The 24,344-nt window shown below is 37.9% G+C and overlaps 1 protein-coding gene across 1 annotated transcript in view; it reads right to left on the bottom strand.

Moving 5' to 3' along the window:
- Positions 1–14,620: 14,620 nt before the first annotated feature.
- BEND4 (BEN domain containing 4) overlaps positions 14,621–24,344 on the bottom strand; it is a 54,250-nt gene continuing 44,526 nt past the window's right edge. The window contains exon 5 of the mRNA XM_020990854.2: positions 14,621–23,135. Coding sequence (XP_020846513.1) covers positions 22,918–23,135 — 218 coding nt within the window. The 3' untranslated portion in view covers positions 14,621–22,917. The remainder of the gene's footprint in view (positions 23,136–24,344) is intronic.

The following is a 24,344-nucleotide window of genomic DNA, read 5'->3' as shown; positions in this document are numbered from 1 at the left end:
TTATTTTTCAGTTGAATTGAAAATGCTTCTGCGTTGCCAGGAAGGAGAAAGGAAATTTGTCTCTGGTATCTAAAAAGAGGCAAAGGCTTAAAAAGATCTTTCTGCCTCTGTAATCCCCTTGAGGGGGAAAATGTAATCCAGCCTCCCCAAGAAACTGACTAAGAATGGAGAACCGCTTTTCAAAACCTTGCTTATCTTGAGATCTTTCAGATATACAGCATTAGAGTAACAGTCTGAGTAAAAAGATGCCAATCCTGGTCCAGACCATCTTTCTCTTCTCCCTTCCAGCCTTGTTCCCTTTTCATTCGAGCTTCCTAAGCTTACACTTTTCATTACATTTAAATTTCCGTAATTTAAAAAAATAACATATATTAATTGAAGATTTTCAACTTAAATCTTCCTGATAACAAAAAAGAATTAAAAAAAAACCCAATTGATTTGTGTATTTAATAAATGCTTGTTCAATTGCATTGGATTGTCAATAGCAGTAGAGTTGCTTGTTATAAAACCATTCTGTGAAATTACGTCTTGGTCCAATTTATTGAAAAATAATCTTTTTGAAAATGTAAACTTTTTAGGAAACAAGATGCAGAGGCTAAATACATTGGGAATGCTAAAGTTTTGGCTGGTGGAGAACAAGGAGTTTTCTGTGCTCACTTTCCCATATTCTACTTATTCAAGCAGAGTAAAACAAGCAAACACTTATTAAGGGCCTACAATTTGCCTGACACTGCAAAAGGCTGGGGATACCAAAAAAAAAAAGACAAAAATCAAACCCCCAAAAAACCTCACCAGTCCCTGAACTCAAGGAGCTCACAATATGAGTGTCAGACACCCTGTTTATCTGTCTGTCTGCCTGTCTGTCTATCTGTCTATCTGCCTGCCTGCCTGCCTGTCTGTCTATCTGTCATCTAATTTATTTACTTAGAGATTGGGTCTTTCTATCTTGCAAGCTGAAAATGCAGCTGCCAGATCACGGAGGCCCAACCCTATTGTTGAAAGACACTGAATGTTAGACCTGATCCATTTCTGACCTGGACCAGTAAGTGCCTCTTTAAGTAGCCTGGTTCTCGCCACCTTCCCTCCCCCAACTCCCTTCTCCCCGACATTCACATCAGGGCTGGCCTTGCAGATCACTGACGCTGGCGTCCTGGCTGCTCCTCCCTTGTGGCACTCCACCTTCCATTTTGGGGCATTTTTGCTGGCTGTCCCCATGTTTGGAATTCCTGCCTCCTTATCTCTGGCTTCCTTCTCCTGGCTTCCTTCAAGTCTCGCATAAAATCCTCCCTTCTACAGAAAGCCTTTTGGGATCCTACTTGATGCTAGTGCCTTCCTTTTGTTGAACTCTTCCAATTTATCCTACATATATCTTGTTGGTATATAGTTATTTGCATGTTGTCTCCCCCATTAGACTCTGAGCTCTTGGAAGAAAGAGACTCTTGCCTTTTTTTTTTTTAAATATCTCTAAGCACTTAGCACAGTGCTTGGCACATAGTAGGAGCTTAATAAATGTTTACAAACTGACTACTGCAGGTTGAAATTCCTGAGCTCCAGAGATCCTCTCAATCTCTCCAGAAGCAAGGCTCACAGGGGCGACTTGACCTGGTCAGTCTGCTTGTGTGCACAGGGTTGGGTGGGAAGAATCCAGACTCTCAGTGATCTGAGATGTGTGCTTTGCCTGAGGTTTCACTGCACACTACCCATGGAGCTGAAGAAAATCTGCACTTTGTCTACAACCTCCTGCAAACGTCTGGGGCAAGCTGAGTGTACAGAATGCACACTGTATTTGGAATTAAAATACTTCAGTTTGAGGCCTGGCTTCACCACTTACTCACCATGAGATTGTGAGCAAGTCACTTCATCTCTCTCTGTTTTAGTTATCTGTAAAATGGCAGGAGGTGGGGGGGGAGGAGAGGAGGAGGGGGACACCACTTGTGCTACCTGCCTCACAGGCTCATAGTAAGGAAAATGCTTTGCAAATTAGAAAGTACTATATTAACATGATCTGAAGAAGAACAGTTTTAGTATAACCCACTGGCTGTGTGTACTTTGTTCCCTATCTATTAATAAGCTAATGTCAATCCAATAAGATAATAAAATCAGATTGACCAAATGATTGTCTTCCATTCTCTGTTTTATGCACTGCATTATTTTAAAAGGTTGTAGCTTCACTTAAGTCACTGTCTTTCTTAAGAGTTGCTTTTCTGAAATCATCCTGCTCGTCATTTCTTTTAGCACAATAATATTCCGTTGCAGTCATATACCACAGCTTTTTTAGCCATTCCACAATTGATGGGCATTGCTTCGATTTCCAATTCTTAGCCACCACAAAAGGAGCTGCTATAAATATTTTTGTGCAAATAGGACATTCCCCCCTCACCTGTTTTGGATGTCTTTGTGGTTGCTTACTGATACCTGATTGCTTACCATTTCAGGGAAGGGGAGGGGAGGGAGGGAGGAATAGAATTTGGAACTCAAAACTTTTTTAAAAATGTTAAAAATTGTTTTAACATGTAATTGGGGGGAAAACAAAATATATATTTTTTAAAAGTTGCTCTACCACGTAACACCTATGAGATTGGCCAACATGACAAAACAGGAAAATGATAAATGTTGGAGAAGGTGTGGGAAAATTGGAACACAAATGCATTGTTGGTAGAGTTGTGAAATGGTCCAACCATTTTGGAGAGCAATTTGGAATTATGCCCAAAGGGCCATAAAATGTGCATACCCTTTGACCCCGCAATAGCACTTCTAGGGCTATATCCCAGAGAGATCATACAAATGGGAAAAGGACCCACATGTACAAAAATATATATAGCAGTTCTTTTTGTGGTGGCAAAAAATTGGAAATTGAGAGGATGCCCATCAACTGGGGAATGGCTGAACAAGTTGGGGTATATGAATGTAATGGAATACTATTGTGCTATAAGAAATGATGAACAGGCTGACTTCAGAAAAACCTGGAAAGACTTGTGTGATCTGATGCTGAGTAAAGTGAGCAGAATCAGGAGAACGTTGTACACAGTAATAGCCACGTTGTGCAATGACTAATATTGATAGACTTACCCCTTCTCAGCAATACAAGGATCTAAGACATATCCAAAGGCCTCATGATGGAAAGAAGAAAGAACTATGGAGTTTGAATGCAGGTCAAAGCATACTATTTGCTGTATTTTTTCTTCTGTTGTGTTTTGTTTCCTCCTGGTGGTTCCTCCTATTGGTTCTAATTCTTACAACATAACAAATGTGAAAATATGTTTAATAGGAATGCAAATGTGTAGCCTATATCAGATTGCACATTGTCTTGGGGAGGGAGGTGGGGAGGAAGAGGGAGAAAAATTTGAAGCTCAAAAGCTTATGGAAGTGACTGTTGATAATTCAAAATAAATTAATTAAAAAAATAAAAAACAAAAAAAAATTAAAAAATAAAAAGTTGCTCTTAAAAGCTTGGGAATCTACCTGCCAAGACACACAAAGGAACTGTATGATCCTAATTACAAAATACTTTTCAAATGAAAACTATCAGTAGTCATTATGAAAAATGCTCTTCACTAATAATCAGAAAAATGCATTACGACAAGTCTGAGATACCAACTCACATCTATCAGGTTGGCTAATATGAAAGAAAAGGAAAATGACAAATACTGGAGGGGATGTGGAAAAATAGGAACTCTAATGCATTGTTGGTAGAGTTAGAAATTGGGCTGACCATTCTGGAGAACAATTTGAGAACAATTCCCAAAGGGCTATAAAACTGCATATCCTTTAACCCAGCAACAGCACTACTAGGTCTGTATCCCCATGAGATCAAAGAAAAAAGGAAAAGTATCTATTTGTACAAAAATATTTATAGCCACTCTTTTTGTGGTGGCAAAGAATTGGAAATCGAAAGGATGCCCATCAATTGGGGAATGACTGAACAAATTGTGGCATATGATTATGCTATAAGTAGTATGGTTTCAGAAAAACCTGGGAAGACTTATGTGAATGATACAAAGTGAAGTGAGTGGAACCAGGAGAACATTGTATGCAATAACAGCAATGTTATGAGGATGATCAGCTGTGAAAGACTTAGTTACTCTGATCAGTACAGTAATTCAAGGCAATTCTGAAGGACTCATGATGAAAAATGCTATTCATTTTCAGAGAGGGAACTGATGGACTCAATGCAGATTGAAGTATTTGTTTTCATTTTATGTTTCTTGAAACATGGCTAATATGGAAATGTTTTGTGTGACTTCACAAGTATAATGAGTATCATATTGCTTGCTTTCTCAATGAGTGGGGGGGGCTAGAGGGAAGGAGAGAATTTGGAGCTCAGAATTTAAAAATGTAATTTTAAAAAGTATAAAGCTTGGTGCCAATGCCAAATATTATTTTTAAAAGTTAGTTGCTATTGTTCTGCCTTCTGTGAAATTACAGAGGCAGAGCTGGTAGGATCTTTGGACTTTCTGGATTATGTTGAGTCTCACTTGAACACGTCCAAGATGGTCAACATGATGCTAATACAGGAGGTTGAAAAGTTTTGAGAAAGTCAAACTGGATTTGAGGGAGGAGGGAAAAGGACAAAATATCTAGCTTTATGAATTGTTTCTTGCTGAATTAGCCCAAATGATTGTTTTGATATTATATAGGCATAGCTAACATAGCATTCATTTTCTTCTTTCTTTTCACTAGTCTTGTGCCTGATTATTTTAAGTCTAGTTATTAAATTGAATGATATAGCTATACAGGCAGTGTGGTAAATAACATACTGGCTTTGGAGCTTGGAAGATCAGGCATCAGATCTCTCCTCTGATACTTAGTAGCTGTGTATCCATGAGCAAACCACTTAACCTTTCTGAACCTTACAGAATTCTCTAAGAGTTATCTATGAAGTTAGAGAAGGGTTGAGATTGCTATTGGGTGGACTTCCCATACCAACAAAATCACAAATCCTGGCCATGTTGATGTATATAAAGTGCTATTGATATATGTTCGATTACATTGCTCAATAGGGCTTTCTTATAATCGTCCTCTGTGTGTGTTTTATTTTTACTGTAAAGTTACCTGTTCATCAGTCATAAGATCCTATAATCTAGAGCTGGGAGGTATGTCAAAAATAATTGAGTAAAACCTCTTTACTTTAGCTGAGGCCAGAGAGGTTAATAAAAATAATAATGATGATGATAAATAGATAGATGATAAATTGCATAGTGGTTAGTGTGCTGGACTTGGAATCAGGAAGATGTGAGTTCTGATCCTGCCTGGATATTTATAAATTATGTGACCTTGGGCAATTCATTTAGTCTATATTTGCCTCAGTTTCCTAAATGTAGGGTTAATAATACCACCAACCTCACAAGGGTGGTTATGAAGATCAAATGAAATAATATCTGTAAAGAACTTTGTAAAACTTGAAATTCTATATAGATATTAACTATTTACTAATGTTACTAAAGTCTCACACATCATCTTTGGTCTCCAGGTCCAAGGTTCTACCTATTACACCTTCCTTCCTTCGTTCTATTCTTCTCCTTTTAGCCTGTGACACCCAATAGATTCCTAATAATTTGATAGCTTTTTAATGTAATAAGTTTATTTCCTCCTTAATGTAAACCAGACTAAGTAATAGCCTCTAAAATTTGTTTAGTCAGCTTTATAAATGTTTCTTTTCCTGCCTTAAAACTAATACCTATTTCACACAACCCATCTACGGTTTCTACAACTTGTGCCCTAGTATACCTGAAATCTCAATTGCTAATATTCGATTTTAAAGCTTCAGGGTGATAAAACAAAACAAAACAAACTTGGTTTCAGGCCTGGTGCATTTGCATAAAACTTTCTTTATTGATGGAAAAGAATTACTCACAGGTTAGTGCCTGAGTGAGGGTTGGAATTGTGAACCTGAGAGAAGAGAGATCTTTTGATTTCTGAAGTGGAAAGAGGATACCGGGGGTTTAGGCTTGTTGCAGGTAGAGGCATCTGGAAGGAATGGCTGGGAAAAGAAGTCAACAAGTTGAAGAACTACACCTCTTCATGCCCCTGACTTCCAGCTTGCTTCACTAGAGACTTCAAATCATTTTCCCTTAACTCATTGTTTGTGCTAAGATATCTTGCTCTCAGTGGGAGAGCTCATTCATTCTGTATATTGTCTGGCATATTCTAATCTATACAATTTATCTTATTTTTGTTTGCTATCAGCTTGGATAAATTGATTTATTCATTATTTGCTATTTGTGGTGGACTTTGTTTAACTAGCATTTCATGGAAAGGGGATCAAGCTTTGGGACATAGCTTGGGGACACTCCTTCCCCTGGTAAAAGATAGATATGGAAAGTAGCTTGCACGTGAAAAATACTTTTCCCTAGAGCAGCAATATTTGTGGGGATGGGTGAGGCAGATAGATATAATTCTAGTCTAATACTCCCTTTCTAAGGAGAGTAGAATGGGTCAGCCTTATGGCCCCATTCTGCTTTCCTCCAGGCAGGAATCAAAGTTTCCCTTGGAGAGGGGTGGTTGAGACTCCAGAGATATGAATCCATATCTTCCTAGAACTATATTTAGACAAACCTATGTGGACATAAACATAACTTACACGGGCAACACACATATCCTACAAATTTTTTCATTTTCATTACAGTTGAAGATACTATTTCAAAAACTCATTTGGACTAAATTTGTTATTGCATGTCTTTAAAACTACTTGTTGAACCTTTGTGTTTTAAAATTCTTTAATTCATCTAGCTCTGTTATTGCTTGGAAGGTTGAGAACACAGAGCCATGAACACCAGAATTGAATATCTTGTGGTCTTTATTTCTATTCCTGGCTTACCATTCCGAATTTTTGGCCTCCACGTTAACTATTTGTAATTCCATGGGTTCCAGTCTGTAGTTCTTGACAGTCTTGTCTATTGCCTAAACTGCTTGCTGCACAATGCACCCAAAGTCTGTATTTCCTAATGTTTAAAAAATGCAAACCAAATGTATATATAAATATACATATATAAATATACATATATAAATATATATCTATATCTATATGTAGATATCTATATCTATCTATATCTATCTATCTATCTATCTATCTATCTATCTATCTATCTATCTATCTAATCTATCTATCTATATATCTCCTTCCTAAAAGGAAATACTTTGTGGCATATATTTTCATTTAAATTTTCTTCAGATTAAAAAAAAAAGCCTGATTTTGTGAAACAATATTTGATTTTTAAAGTGAGATAAAAACATGAAATTTGTAAGAGTTGACATTTATTGCAGGAATCTGCCATCACATCAACACCTTGTTTAGCAACATGAGCTTTATGCTCATATCATTGCTTGAAAACCATTCATAATCAACATTTGTTCATTTTTCAAAGGTCGCAAGTAGCAGCTTCAGAAAAGATGAGGGTTCCCTCTCCTTACTAGAACAATGCTTGGGTAGTATGTGTGTGTAGTAAGAATAAGTTTTGTAGGGGGCAGCTAGGTGGTGCAGTGGATAAAGCTCTGGCCTTGGAGTCAGAAAAACCTGAGTTCAAATCCAGTCTCAGACACTTGACACTTACTAGCTGTATGACCCTGGGCAAGTCACTTAACCCCCATTGCCTGACCAAAAACAAAAGGTTTTATACACCAACTAAATTGTAAGAATAAATGTCATCTTAGCCTACCTCACTCCATTTTGTTTTAAGCCTCTATTTTGTGACTGAGTTGTTTTGAATATGTTGTTTTCTTATAAATTTCTTTTCCATAATAAGATATATGGTATGATCTAGTTAATAACAAGTATGTGTTCTTTTATTTATTTTTAAACATTTGTGTTTTGTTTTATTATTTTTATTTTTTGGGGGCAATTGGGGTCAAGTGTTTGGTCTGAGGGCAGATTTGAACTCATGTTCTCCTGACTTCAGGGCTGGTGCTCTATCCACTGCACCACCTAGCTGCCCCATAGGTGTTCTTAAATAACTGATAATCTTGTATAGACCAGACTCTGATACGACCGACCACCATTGGAAACATATTATGAACAATTTTATTAGTAGCTTATGGTGATGAACTTCTAATCAAATTATGTGGTTAACCAATTAGAACACCCATAGCTAGAACTATAAGAATACTTCTGGTATCATGATCATCAGCCTGCTTCTGAGTTGTAACTAGGACAGAATCCTGTTTGCCCTGCACTTGAGACTGAAGCATCCTGTGTTTCCTTGAGGACAGTGCTGACTGACAGTGACTTGCTAGACAGATGATCACTGTGGATGAAAACCCAGCGTTGTGAGGGAACTTTCTCCTGAACATTGGTATAAGACATTTACCAGGATCTCTAAGAGGAAGGTTGGTGGTTTGTTCTCAGAAGGAGTGATGTTTGTCTTGTTTGCATGTATTGCTTAATGAAGTTTGATTGTATGCATTGAGAAGTGAAAGTCTAATTGGTGTTTCCTGTTACACTAGTTAGCATATATAACAGTAAATCAGTTATAAGCCACACTGTATGTTTATTTGTTGACAAGGATGGTCTATAAAGGGAGTTCAGAAGCATAGTAAAAGTTTTTTTTTTTTGCCTTGAGATTTTGGTGGGAAAGCTAAAAAGGGGAGGAAGGGGGTGAGAGAGAGAGAGAGAGAGAGAGAGAGAGAGAGAGAGAGAGAGAGAGAGAGAGAGAGAGAGTTTGTATTTGTTTGTTTTATGTGATATAGAGTACTTGTGTCAACATTGTCCTTATTCTGTGTCCTGGTAAATCCAATTGCCCTTTTTACTGTGGTCTGATCAGCCAAAGGAAATGGTAAAAAGAGTGAGAACTTTTCTTCCTTTCAAAGTTTTTAGGGGATAAAGTCTCATCTTTGTGTTCATATTTCTGACCAGGTTGAGAATGCAGAGAAAAGGAAACAGTTAAAAAGGAAGATCGTTCCTCCACTTGCAGAAATTTATGATATTGAGAACTAAAGATAGACTAAATTTTGAATGAAGTATAATTCTTTTAATTTGTATTTCCAAATTATTTCCAGTTTTGAATGAAGCATAATTCTTTTAATTTGTATTTCCAACTTATGAATATGGTTTGAATGTTATATGTATGTATCTATATATCTATGTCTATATCTATAGACATCTATATCTATTTATCTATCTTAGTGGGTTTTTAGGGGGTACAGATCCCTAGGTTTGTTTAAGTAAAAACTCGTGAAATTTGCATGCAAATAGCCCAGACCTCTCTATCGCTTTCTCTCTTCCTTAGAGAATAAAATATTTTCTTGCTGTAGTGTAGGGCAAGAAGGTAATTTCACCAACCAGAAAATGCTCAGTCCTAAACAGAAGTGAAGTTAGTTTAAAAAGATTTTTCTCTAGTGATTCTAAAAGCAGAGTGAGAGAAAAAAAAGCAAGCCATTTTTTCAGTTTGAAGTTTTGATGTCTTCTCTGGTCCTCATGGCCTATTGCAGCTATTAACTCTTTTCTGTAGCTTGTAAAGAAAGAGGCTTTAAAAAAAAGGCAAATAATTTGGAACAAGGCAGAATTTCATTTTAGGAGAATGGCTTACTTGGCCACTGTGGTCCTTTGTGAATGGTGTAGTAGAATTTAATTGCCTAGGTAAATTAGAAGCAAAGTCACCTAAAAAGGAATTAAAATAGACCATATATTTTCAAGTTATTAAGTAAGAAAACAAATTGAAAACATTTTATTTGGCGCAATGAGAAGCTGTTTGTAAACCTTGAGGTTTCAGCTCAGATAAGAAAAGTATGTTAATTTAGAAAAAAGATTCAGTGAAGTAAAAGAAAATGAGTTGTGAAGATCATTTGGGACATGATTTGGAACAGGATTGAGAACATAGCAAAAAAAAAGTGGGATATTGAATCAATATGTAAAGAGAAAATATCCCACTAGCCTCATCTCCTTAGACACTCTAGACATAAAATGGGAACTCATAAGCAGGTGCAGTGATAGATTATTGCAGATCTGGGAAGTCTTCCAAGAACCATGGGTGAACAAGATAAGGATACTAGATCAGTGGCCAGAAGGCTTATGACTGTTGCAAAGCCAAAAGCACTGGAACATAAGTTAAAAAACACAACCCCTATAGGATATCAAGATTTTTTTACTTAGAAAATTAGGAGAAGAAAAAAAAATAGACATGATTTCACAGAAATCTCCTATGGAAATAGAAAATAGGTTAAGAGAGAATAAAACAATGAATAGATGATCTGGGTTGCATTAGAGGTACTATGTCAAGTAGCTTTCGGATATAGGACAGTAAAAACAATAAATAAAGGGCAGTGTGGACCAGTGACCCATTTGACTGTGGGACAAATGATCCACTTAAAGGTGGATATGGGGATTTAGATAACTCTCTTGGGGGGTCTCACATCCTCTAACAGATCTACAGATTTTTAAGGATGGAAAAGATGTAGTCACTAGTGCACAAACCAGAATTTACAACAGAACTGAACTAGGTCAAATTTTTAATAACTTTGTTCAGAAATTGGAAGAAACAGATGCTGCTTGGCTACTAAGAGTCTATCAGTCAGGTAGTAAAGCCATCAAGGCTAGAGCATGAGGGGGTTAAAAGTTTAGGGATGATGCCTTAGGATTAGACGCTAGCCCAAGCTATTAAAACTCCAGTAGCAGAAGGTAGAAGATTAGCAGAACACACTCTCTTGTAGTGGATTTCCTGTGCATGGAGAAGGTGATGGTGTGCTGCAGCTGGCTTGGATGGAGCCAGTTATTAGATTTCCATTATGAGAGTAGATCGTATCAACAAACCAAGGAAGGTAGAAGTGAAGGAGAATAGTGACAGGGATAGAATCTCAGTGAACTGGACACAAAATAAACTGGGTCTAAGTATAAGAGAAAGAAGAGAAGATCTACAATATTGCTGTTCCATGTTTGCCAGATGGCTAGGTCATTAATTCAGACTGCTACCTGGATCCATCACCAGAGGTTGGGTTCCAGGATGAGTCAGGTAAATAGATAATATTGGCCTGCTAAATGATGAGCAGCTAGGTCGTGCAATGAGTGGGGTGCTAGGGCTGGAATCAGGAAGACCTGAGTTCAAATACGGCCTCTAACACTACCTCTGTGACCTTGGGTGGGCAAGCTGCTGAACCACTGCCTGCTCCAGTTTACTGAAATGTAAACTGGGAACAATCATAACACCTCACAGGGTTGTTGTGAGGCTCAAAGGAGGTAGTATTTGTCAAGCACTTAGCACATGGCTGGCACAGAGTTGGCACTCAATAAATGCCCGTTCCCTTCCCCCCAAACTTGCTTAAATGCTCTGTGCACATCCATGGAACTAGATTTTGTTCCCTCCTGTATCCTGACTCCACTATTAAAGGACTAAGTTTATTGATTAATTATTCCAGTCATCCTGTGATAGTAGAATGGTCAAGGATGATGCTTCATTGCCCACAAAATAAAAAAAAAAACAAAACAGACCAAGGCCAAAGAAATCATGTAGAATTTTTACCTAGCTTCTAATTCCCAAGCAGCAGGAATGATAGAAAATATTGAATAGAATACATAAGACACAAGTTTAGAAACTCCTAGAAGAAACAAAGGCCACTGATCAGAAAACAGCGATTAGAACAGCAATGAGCAAAGTGAATCATGCAGCTAGGAGAAACCGTCTTGTACCTATGGACAGGTTTAAAATGATAGCATCATCCTCTTTTGATTTAAAGGAGAAGCCCTTACTGAAAGAGCAGAAATGTGGTGTAACAGATCCTCAGACCATCAATTCCTATAGAGGCTACTGTGGCAGGAAATTAGAATACAGTATGGGTCACAGGTGGACCTGGTAAACAATTCCAGGTTCCTTAAGACAGCTTATGTACAGAGATTTGCCAAGTTTTTTTTTTAAACAGATATGCATTTACTGTGGTTTCAGCATCAGTGCCTTCCTGACTCTACTGCTTCTGGTCTCTGCATATCTCAGTATATAACCCATTCCTGGAGATCACCTCATAGCACCCTCTTGTAGCCACTTGGAACCAAGCATGGCTTCACTCTCTGTTAGATTGTTCCACGTCCAACTGTTCCTGTACCTTGCAGTCATGACAAGAAGGATTCACAGTGATATAAAACCTTCCCAACATGACAGTGGGGAATGCCACCTACTTATACAACCTCTCGGAAGTAGATTTGACTAAAATACAACAGAACTTTACCAAAATATGCAACAATTTCTTAGGCATCATCTAGAGGTGGTATAGATCAAGACTTAGGTCAGACTTTGCAAGAAGAAAGATGCATAATGAATGATGTGATCATTAGTGCTAGGCAAAAGGTTGCTGAATATAAACAAGGATGGAAAGAAATTAAAAGGCTGAGCAACATCTACTTTTATATTTGTAGCTGGCTTGGGCTTCAAGCTTTCCATGAGAGACCCTGAGATGAATGGAAAAATTTTAAGCCAGAACCTTCCTTCCCTTATCCGTTAAGAACTTATTTAAAACGTGTTAATGGTTAGTGTAATATTAATGATTGTGTGCACCATTTTTTCCCTAATCTAACAATATAAACATTGCATGTTTGGAATTGGTATTTGGATTATGTCATACTAATCATGTTATTAGTTATAGACTGTCCTAGGTGCTTATGAATCATTTTACAGAGTGGCAGGGATAGCTAGCATCTAGAGAGTAGAGTAGAGTAAGAATGTTTGATTACCTTAATAAGACAGTAGGAATGAGTTTGTTGACTTAGCATAACTGATTCCATTTTGTTTTAAGCCTCCATTTAGTGATTTAGTTGTTTTGAATAAATTGTTTCCCTATTAGTTGTTTTTCAATAATAAGATAAACACTTGTGTGGTATGATCTAGTAAACAGCATGTGTGTGTTCATAAACATTTGTGGACCCTCTGATAGGACAGACCACCAATGGAAAAATATTATGAACAACTTTATAAGTAACTTACATAATGATTTATCCAACAAATTGTATGGCAAACAATTTAGGAATACCCATTGCTAGAACTATAAAAAAACCCACCAGAGGCCCTTGCCTCTGGGTTGTGACTAGGGCAGACTCCTGCTGTTCCTGCACTTGAGACTGGAGCATCTCATGTCTCCCTGAGGGCAGTGCTGATTGACAGAGACCTACTAGGCAGACCATCTTGGATGGAAATACACAGTCTTTGGCTGGGCAGAGAGGGAACTTTGTTGTGGGCACTGACATAAGATGCTTACTAGAACCTCTAATAAACAGGTTGGTAGTTTGTTCTTAGAGAGGTAATGTTTATATTGTTTGCATACTGTAAGCATGCACTGGGTATTATAATGTGTGAATGTATAAAGAATGCAGAATTATGTTGAAAACTACTTGGAACAACATTACCTCTTAAGACAATGACTGCCTCAGTCCAATGTTTGTATAAATCTTTTTATTAATTAATTCAAGTCAAAAAATTAAAATACTTTTGGTCTTTTACCTGTCCTACTCAAATGGTGAAGGAAACTTTGTTGTGTTCTGGCTGTTCCTTAGCTTTCCTATTCAAGCAGGAGACCTTCTCCTTCAGAAAGAGGTAAGGCAGACTGAGATTTTTTTGGAGGCCAAAAAAATAGCTCCAAAACAATCAGACTTGGCTGCTAAAAGCTATCCATAATAAAGATGGCTGGGTCCTTAGCTTACTTTTTGTTCAGAGTCAAATTTGTTTGCATGTTAATCCTGAGAGGGTTTGGCAGTATCTAACCCTACCCTAGATTTAAGTAAACAAGTAACTGAGAGCTTTGATCTCCACTGAGACTTAGGAATCAAAAAGAAAGACAAATCTTAGTGCTTGGGAGTCCTATGACTGGATTTGTTAGCTGTAGCTGAAAAGCTGCGAGCTCGCTCTTTTGAGGTAAAGATTGTGTCCGCTACGCTCTAGAATTCTGATACTTAGATGGCTCGGGAAGTCTTGAAGAGAAGATCCCTAGTAGCTTGGACCTAGCCACTACCAAAGCAACACTCAAGTGATACTGGTCCTGGGAGAGCAGTGCACCTACTGAGGACTGACTACGTAAAGATCACCACTGGACTAGTGTTACCACGGGAGCAATGGAGGCTACGTGCCTTCCTTTCACCATGAGGCCAGCAGGGCCACATACCTATCAGACATGCCACATACAGTGGGGAGCGGATCCAGTAAAAACAGTAGGATGACCTCACCAGAAGGCATCAGTGGTCCCACAGCATCCAAGGTGTGAATTCCGTATGTATTCTCCCTATGTGGGTTCCCATGCACGATCCCTATGTGTGCCCACTTCTCCCTTGCTGGTGTGTACATTTGTGGGAGAGTGCATTCTCGGTTTGTGGAAAGGGCAAGGATGTTCTGTTGCAGATCTTCTTAGTATTTCATTAAATATTTTTGCTTTGAGCTGATTGTGTCCTCTGGAGATAAAGAAAATGTAAACACGCAGGCAGAGTCTTGTGAGCCACTGTTTTGAGTAGCCATGTACCCTCAAGAGTACCTTGAACCTTAAGTAGAGATTCTGGGGACCCCATGTATGAGAGGAGGGTGCTCCAGTCATGCCAAAGGAATATGCACATTGTTTGTGCAAAGGAACAAAGGATTCATTCATAGGTAAGTTAAATGGTATATATAGTTTGGAGAATTATGCGAATTTGTTAAAGAAATACTAAAACACTAACCACAGTCTTGACATTTATTGTGCATTTTTTTCCCAACAGAACACATGGCATTCTAGAGGTTTGTGAGGTAATCAAATCAATATTCAAATTAGAGAGAAACACCTGAAATAGCAAACTCTAGTAACAAATGTCTTTTGTAATTAAAAATATTAGAGGTTTAAAAAAGTGTTATAACATTTTAAAATTACTGAAATAAATGTGCTAACACATAGAAAACAACTCTTACTTTCTATAGAAATTGCTCACAAAAAAAACCCCTTTCTAGTCTATATTACACTATGCACTTGCAGTTGTATGGTACCTGGTATTTACCTATCCCTAATGGGCATTTACACTACACAGTACAATCAAATAGAAATTATTCATAGAGAAATAACTACACTGTTAACAATAAAAATATTAGGATCAATGGTTTTATCACAGTTTCTCCACAAGTATTTGTCATAAAAAATTGAGTAAAGGCATGTTGGCACCAGTGTTGGGGCTGCTACATGAAATTACAGAGAAGGAAGGTAGACCAAGGCAGTGTTTAAATTGTGCAGGGTTTGGTTGGATTAATGACCTAGGAGCTTTCTTCAGAGTTCATGTAGTTCTGGCAAGCCTAAGCCCCCAACATGGGCACTTATAGGTCACCTGTAGGTCTCACCCACAGGTCCTTTTTCCCACATAATTTAAACAAAGCCAAAGTGATAGGAAAAAATCAGAGATCAGGATTGATCCTCTACAAAGTCTCCAGGGCAGTTCTCACAGTGATATTAAGTAATGAAAAAATCTTTCCCTTCTGAACCTTGACTCCAGTCAATTCTAAGGCTAAAATAATCAGAAAATGTGGAAAGTGAGAGGAATGATGGGGCCTCTTTCTGATTCCTGTCATTGCTGAATAGTCTTTCTAAAAGAACTTGCTTTTTTTGAGCTGCAGTTTGTTATAACTGGGAACCTGTGCTAACTGAACTGTGCAGGAAGTGATGATGATATTTAACCACTTACTTCCTTGAAATATTTTCTAATTTTTACGTGGCCTTTGCTCTGGGCTTTTACATAGGTTGCAGTCCATGTATAGAGACCTGCCAGTTTTCAGAAAAGCTACCCAAGTAGTGAGAACTGGATTTGTTTTACATGTTCTTAAGCTCAGAATCAAAAGTAATCTTAGGAAAATGCAAGCATTAAATTGTCCTTGATGAACTCAGCACAGTGAACAAAATATTTGCCCCATTAAGAAGTATTGAGGAAACAGGTGAGGCTTGAGAACTTTGCATCAATGACAAGGAAAGATGTGGAAGGCAACTGCACTACCACCGCAGTTTATTTGGTTCCGCCCAGTTTAGAGTGACTGGGCCTAATGGTTCAGAGTGATTCCAAATGGGCTTTCAAAATTGGGCAGGACTGACTGATATGTTTGTTTAGAGATTTATGTCCTTATCTACATATGAGCAGGTTTCTGAAATGGACCACAACATATACTCAGTACAACCTAGAGATTCTATGCCATTCGAAACATAGTCCTTCTGCTAGCCACTCATGAAAGATCATGAGGGAAATAAGTGAGAGGCCATAATTAGGATTACCTTCACATAGGTCCCCAAATGTAATACTTTAGAGAACCAAACTGACTTATCCAGGGGTTTGTGTCTACAATGTGTGTGTATGTGTGTGTGTGTGTGTGTGTGTGAGAGAGAGAGAGAGAGAGAGAGAGAGAGAGAGAGAGAGAGAGAGAGAGAGAGAGAGAAGAGAGAGACTGACAGACAGATAGAAGTATGGATGGAAGGACAGACGGATGGACAAACAGAGACAGAGATGAAGGGGAAAACTGCCCTAATATAGTGGTTGCAACTGGGTTATCATACTAGCATTCCAAGTCAGTGGAGAGGGAGGGAGGGAGGGAAAGAGAGACAGAGATAGAGATACACACACACACACACACACACACACACACACACACACACACACACACAGAGTGCCAACCGTGCTTCCCACCACCAAACCCAGCAAAGCCAAGTAGGTAACTTTGTAGAGGTCTATGATCAACTGTATGATATTTTTGACATTACTCCAAGTGAAATGATTATTTTTATCCCATACTCATAACATTTGAAAGAAACCATCACAATGTTTACAAAAATACATCATCAATGATACATATTGCTGTTTAGACACATTTACAGTAGAGTTCTGACTCAAGCGTTCTATTAGAAGACATTTCACCAAGCAGTTTTGGCAAATGTAACCACATTAAACACACACCAGCAAGACTTGCAGCATATGTGCAAAGTCATTTTCTATTATATTTCTATAAATTTGAATTTAAGTGCCACCAAAATCTACCACAGAAGATCTGTACTGTGAAGGGAGCATGGTATTTTTCTTTCACTAAATGACATGAAGTGAGGAATTTGAGTTTTTCCCCTAGAAATCAAAACAAACCCAAAGAGGTAGTTGATGATGTTTAGATTAGGTCTTAAAGCATATACTTCATGAGACTCTAAATGCAGGAAGTGAACATGGACTTGTCAAAAAAGTAACCAGACACTGTCTGCTACCAGTGAGCCGGCAGCTATTTATACATCTAGGGCCAATAAGCGTGAATAAGGAATTCCATGAAGTTGTCATATTATTCATATTTGCACCGCATATTTCCACTGACCTAGAACCAAATACCTTATTTTATACAATTCTGACTTCAAAAAGTGCTAGTCTGAATGCATGTGACTGCTTCATGGGGTTCATTATTCATTGATCAGGACCTAGTTGTATTGTATATTGCTAGCCTGTTCAGTTTATTGGACTGTATGATGCCCCTGTTGACTATATTCATAGTCCTTTCTCTTGCCAATAAAAGGGGGAAATGCCACTTTTTAGAATATGCAAGTGAGTAGAAGCGGAAGATCAGCTATTCTATAAACTGTGAAGCATTGAATGTGCATGTTTTGGATAATTCAAATTATCTTTGTTTTTGTTTGTTTCTTGAATAAACTGGCCTGCCCTCAGTATTCAACATTCAACAGACAACCATTAACATCAAAGGCACCGTTAGCCAACATCATCAAATTTGATTTGATGATAATGCCTCAGATATCCAGGATCAAGTGAACTGTTCATCATATGTCATCAGATCATAGGATCATATAGAAAACCACATTTTAACATTATTTTCTATTGTATTTTTATTTATTTTGTTAAGTATTTCTCAATTACATTTTAATCTGGTTCAGGTCACCCCTAACACCTTTGCTCTAAAGCCTAGAGAACCATTCAAAGCCATTAGAGACTTAGCTACATGTCTGGAGGAAGTCACCATTAAAGTAAGGAATATGATGGTAAGTTCTACAGACTAGTAGCATATCTCCTGGGACTTTCAAATAGGGAGAAAAGAGCTATTTGGATATCTGTATGGACATTTTTCTGTATAGATGAAATGCTGAGAGTAGTATCCACAGGATTTTGAACCCATCATCTTCAAAAGGCCAAAAAGCTAAGTGCCATAATTATTAGGGAGGTAATATGCTGTCATGGAAAGCCTCTTGGACCCTGAGATTCAGGAGATCTAGGTTCTAGTCTTGGCTCTGCCGCTACCTAGCTATTTGACTGGGTAAATCTCTAGGCCTTATTTTCCTCCTTTGCAAAATAAGACAGTTAGACTGACTGCTCCCTGGGGCCTCTTTCAATTTTAAAAGCTTTTGCTATCTTTGTGATATATTGGTTCTTTCTTGACAAGATCCTGGCCTAAAAGTTCCGTGTAGGTTCTGCACAACTGAATCCATGGCAGTATGGATTCAGCCCACAAGGTGAAATATAGGCTTTACCTTTGAGACATGATATACACAGGAAAAAATATAGGGCACTATGAGACCTTCCTGACTACATTCATGATAACTTTCCAAATAAGGGAAGACTGTGCCCCTCTTTTGGCTATTTCCTTTCATTGGAATGACTTTCATTTCCTTCAATATCCTTGTTGCTTCTGGATTTCCTAGAGCTTTCTGATGACCCTCCTAAAATGTGAGGCCAAGAACTGACCACGTTATCTTAGAAGTGGTCTGATCATTTCAGAATACAGCTCCATTTTGTTTATTTATTGCCATGCTGGCAGTGGAGGATCAACCTGAGATCTGGGGAGACTTGCTGCCACAAAAGGCCATCTCTTCAACACTAGGATTCTCCTGGTGATGCTAGATGGCTGTGAATAATTACCGAGATCTTAGAAGACACAACATTACAAATAGCCTAAAGGACAATAAAAAGACACATGGTAGGGGTAAGTAGAAAGCAGCATGTTGCCAACATGACTTGTAAAAGTAGTATGAATGATGCATATTTATAAAGTGCCTTAAAGTCTAGAAAGCACTTTCACCATCATCAAAGACACACTTGCCCAGAAAAGGAAGTAGATTAGTTATATAGGTGAGAAAAAGACAACAGATAGACAGAAGACTACACTGTTACTTCCTCATCCGTACACACATATAAAAAACTAGAGGAAGGTCTTCGGTGTGTTGGATAGATACTCTATGAGGAAATTATGTGAATATGGAAACACAAATCATCCAAAATGGGATGAATTCTCTTTTGGTGGAAGGAATACTCACAATAATGAAATTATAACCTTATCAGAATTTCAAAGTAATGTGTTGAAGGGGCCTGAAAGATGGTGTAATGCTAAAACTGCCAAACAATGATGTAGAAGACCAATTAAAAGAAGCCAGTATATTTTGCAGGATGAAAAGACAAGAGCTGATCACTTGAACAAACTCCAACCCAAGCTAAAAGACCCTAGGGCAGTAATATGTCCAACCTTCATGATGGTTATAAATACTTGTATCACCCATAGGGATACTTATGACTTCTTAACCACTTAATAGTATTTGATCCCTACTTAAAAACCTAAATGGCACTATGGGCTCACCGGGGCCTTGAGGTCCTAGAGCCATGGTAATATAGCGTCCTGAAAAGGGATGCTCAATGCCACCAAGATTTTCTGTGTGAGACAGGTGTCTAAGCAGATGCTATGAGGCAGCTTAAGGTCAGATGGGCAGAAGAAACACTTCAGGGACTCACCGAAACAGTAAAAAACCAGCATGGTGTGATAGACATAACTACATCTTTCTGGACCTCATTTTTTGATCTATAAAATGAGGGGGTTGGACAAGAACCTCCTCAAAGTCCATTCCAGAGCGAATGTGAAATATCAGGAAACAAGAGGCAAACAGAACAACTCAAGATATAGTCGTCAAGAGATAGTGATTCTTTTTCAACAAAGTTGGTGTGATGCCTATAGTCAAAGCCTCAACAACTGTCTATTCAAGCTGTGCTGATGGCAGTAAGTGGAAATGATTATGGACGAATCACCATAAGTCGTTTTAGTCATATTGACACAAGAACAGCATTTTCCTGATCTATTCCAATTTATATTTAGATACAGAGTTCTGACAGAGAAGCTCACCCTGGAACAAGCTGCCTTGATTCAAGATCAGCAAGGCCTAAGACCTTCCAGGTGAAGTCAGAGAAATCATTTAGTGCATCCTTTCACTTGCTTAGAAAAAAAAAATGATGTAGAGATTTCCTGGCCACAAGTTTCATTCCTTCAGAAAAAGCAGATTTGTTTTGGGAGTAACAGCAAAGGGGAATGCCCAACTCCTCCTGTCCAAAGAAATAGAACTTATTCAAATGTAAGAGAAAGATGATGCAATCATGAGTATTTTCTTTCCTGGCCAATGTTTTATGCTTAAATAATGATGGCCCTGATTTCTGAATAAGCCCTTGTGGAGGAAAAACAGCAACCACAATCGTCCTGCAAGATCTTGATGGACTAGTCCCTTAACCACCTGGTGGCCTAATACTAGAAAGTACCCAACTCCTATTGAAGGAGAAATAAAATAGTAACAAACTAAAGATATTGTAAAGACAACTACTTGCTTTACTTGGATAAGAGATTCTGCAGTTTTGTGTAAAAGGACTTTTTTCTTAACTGTAAAAGTATTTGGTCACTTAGCCTTGTTCCCTACTCTTGAACATGGAATATTTTCTTATTCCAGTAATAAATCCTGCCAGTTGTATTTCAAATACTCCCTTTTTCTCCATTGGCTGATCACTCTTTTTCTCTCCCTCTCCCTCTCTTGCAAAATGTTTTACTTATCTATCTTAAATTGATACATAATGCTGCTGATTTGCTTTGTACTACAACTGAGCTTGAAAAAACCCAATTTGTCCCCTAAGAAGCTAAAGCTGCCAATAGTAAGATATGCCTTCTTTAGTGTGTTAATACATCTCTTTACTTTCAGTTTGGTCTCCTCTCTGACCCAAAGTCATCAGACCCCCAGTGATAGGTTTGTCTCTTCCAAAAGGTCCCATTCCTCTCAGCCAAGGCAATTCCCTGATGGCCTTCAAAATGTGAAGTATCTTTCCTTCTTGGATTTTGAAGATGGATGCTGATGTGGGCATCGTCAACAACTGTCTAAATAGGTATCTATAGGCACCAGTACATTGTAGTTGCTCTACTTTAATTTGTTGGCCCCTGTGTCTCAACAATGTTGTGACATTGTGTTTCCTAGCACATACCCTTTAATAGGTTAGGCAACAACAAATCTATAGTAATAACAAAATAAAATTTGAACTTTAGAATTATGAAATGATGCTGTAAATCAAAGCAAAAGAAACAAGCAATTGGTGAAAGTATCTTCTCAATAAGTATTTGTTGAGTGAATAAACAAATGAATAAGTGAATGAGAAGGGGCAATTTGTTACTTAGACAAAAACCCAGCTAGGTAATATTTTATAAATGTAAACATGTACATTTTAATTCACTTGACAAATATTTATTGAGCGTCCATTGTGTGCAAGACACACCCACATTAAATACACTCAGCATCATTTTCATGTAGCCATTCCGTGAACGGCTTTAATACTCAATAAAAGCTGCCATTTTACCACTCTCTTTCTATAAAGAAATGCAATCATTTGGCATAGTTTCAAAAAGGAAGTGTCACTTGACATCTGATCCTGGAGCCCTCAGGCATAATTATCCTAGCATCTCATCTATATAACACTTTTTATAAGGACAGATTTCAAGGACATTTTTAGTTTCACACATGTAGCTCTACAGATGAAATGTGTGTGGAGGGAGGGGATGCCATTGACATAGCTATCACCTGTTGCTCTTGAGAGCCATGTCAATACATTTTGGTCAATGTTGGTGGAACAAATAGAAGAATAAATAGAAGTTTTAAAGTTTTACACAAAAAAAGAAGAGCTGAGAAGCCAGTTCATGACAGAAAATGAACAAGTTTCATGGAGAATTGCTGAAAATCCTGTTGCATAATAAACTGAATGGCATTGAAGCTGTGTCTATTATGACATCAGAACATCTGTTCGATTTAGAGAAGAATGAGCCAAGCCAATTTTTGGCATAGTTGCAGACCAAGCAACTGATTGGAATTTCCATTTTTAAACCAATTATTTTGGAATTGTGTAAACATAGCCTTGTTTAAGGTGTCTGAAATGGTGGTTCTATGAATCTGTGATTTCAGACATTTGAAAGATGGCTTTTGAATGATTCTCTGCTGAGTAGACAAAATGTATTACAGTTTTTGTAAACTCCAGAGATGACATGGTACCTTCTATGTCAACATGATGGAATATCTGACTGAGTGTGAACTGACTGCAAATAACCCATGAGCATATAGATGATTCTATGTTCTCTGTATTTTGAGGATTGATTTTTTTTTAAATATTGCACTTTGCTAGTATAGGAATAGCCTACTAAAGCCATGTATGCCTTGTCTGAGTTGTTATAGATTAGGAGTTCAATAATCTATAAGAAAAAAAGGAATTTATTGATATTAAAGCAATGCATTAATTTATATATGTCCTGCTTTCTCAAATATCACTTACCTTAAAACAACTGTGAAAATCTCCACCCTCTCCTATGGAAAGAATACTGAGCAACATTTACTATGAGATCAATAGCCAACTTTAATGGCAGCATTTAATGATTTCATAAAGGTTTCTTGCAAGTCCACTTATATTTCCCACCTGACAGTCTAGATTTAAAGCATTTGAAATCAATTGTAGTTTTCCATTAATGACTTTAAAAAGTCTGTAGTAGGCATAATGTTTTCCCAAGCTGACCCTGAAATAGATTTCTATCTGGGACTTGTGCACTAGGATAAGAGGGTGAAAAGGTAGGGTGTCAAAAGTATGACTGAATATGAAATGCTTTGGACTCCTAATTGATATTAACAGTTCATCTCACAATCAGTATTCTCTAGTTGGCTGGCTGCTACTGTGGAACAGATTTCCTCTGATTTCCATCAATCTCCAGCTGCATCCTGGGAACCTTTATTGAGGACTTCATCCTGTGAAAGCTGATGCTCAATCCCTTCATAATATGAACCGCCATTATGTAGGAAAGTCCCCACAGCTCGTCCTTGCCGGGCATGGCCAACTGCGTCACTGAATACTTTATTTATTTGCTCCTCTGATGGCATCCACCAATCCGGGTTGGAAGTACAATGCATCCTAATGAACTCTGTGAGAAAGCACACAACAATAAAAACAAAACAAAAAAACAAGCAAGCAAGCAAGCAAACAACAACAACAACAACAAGCTGGCCTTTGTAGAAGAAAATGGGTCTGCTTACTGAGAGCTCATAGCAAACTAGGAAAATAGCAGTCCCATGACTGTGCAAGTGGAGGCTTTATGGAAAAAGCTTTATGGGAAATTTAATGGAATGCCATGATGATGCCATTTGTGGGGCCTCGTTTATTCCTATATGAAGCTATCTGGCCACATGCAAAATACAAATTCAACCATGTAAGTGAGCTACAGAAACAGCAATTCCACCCTCCCCCCCACCCCCACCCCATCCTCTACTAAGAAAGCTTAAGGGAAGTTTTGAAGAAAAAAATTAAATATCATTTGTATGATGGGCAGTATAGGTCTAAAAAGGGTACAAATCCATAGTCTGTATCCATTCTCATTTTGGCAGTTTTCACCATTTTAATAATTCTACAAGCATAATTATGACAGCATAATATTCTTTTGCCAGGTACAAATCTGCAAATTTCAGTAGAGTGGGGCTAAAGTCTTGGGGAGTAGAGATGATTGCTTCTGAGTTTCAAACTGGTTATAATTAGGTTTTGAACTGTGTTCTATGTACATGTACTTATATTACTTAATATTTTAAAAGTGAGATTGATATCAAACTTCCCTTTCCCACCACCACCATATAATTAACAAGTCTAGAGGGGTAAATTTATAAAAAAAAGATTTTATTTTTTGTTATAATTATCATGGGATATCAAGGTCAAACTGCTGGTGATCACTGTCTTCATACTTAGCTAGGCTGCTCCTTGGACAGTACACAGTCCTCTACCAAGAGCATACCTAAAGCCTTTCAAGTTCAGTAGGATCTGTAGGAGCTTGTTCCAGCACAATCTTAAAGAACCCAGAGACCCATCTTCTAGATGTATCATTGGAATAGGACTTTCATCTCAGGTAAATAAGATAACCAATTGAAAGTACAGATTAACCTTACTTGTTTGTGAATAGGTTTTTTTTTTACCTTTTGGTCCATACCTGCTATTTCATTGCTATAATGAACTGGAAGCATGCAAACTCCTTCCACCACTGTATTGGCAACTCCTCTGTAACTTATAGTCCTAAGAGAATTGCTTGGGGCCTTGTCTATCATCACATAGCCAGTATGTGTAAGAGGAAAGACTTGAATCCATGTCT

The sequence above is a fragment of the Phascolarctos cinereus genome, unplaced genomic scaffold, assembly GCF_003287225.1.
Source record: "Phascolarctos cinereus isolate Bilbo 61053 unplaced genomic scaffold, phaCin_HiC Scaffold_9;HRSCAF=440, whole genome shotgun sequence".
Classification (NCBI taxonomy): Eukaryota; Metazoa; Chordata; class Mammalia; order Diprotodontia; family Phascolarctidae; genus Phascolarctos; species Phascolarctos cinereus.
This window is presented reverse-complemented; position numbering and strand designations above follow the sequence as displayed.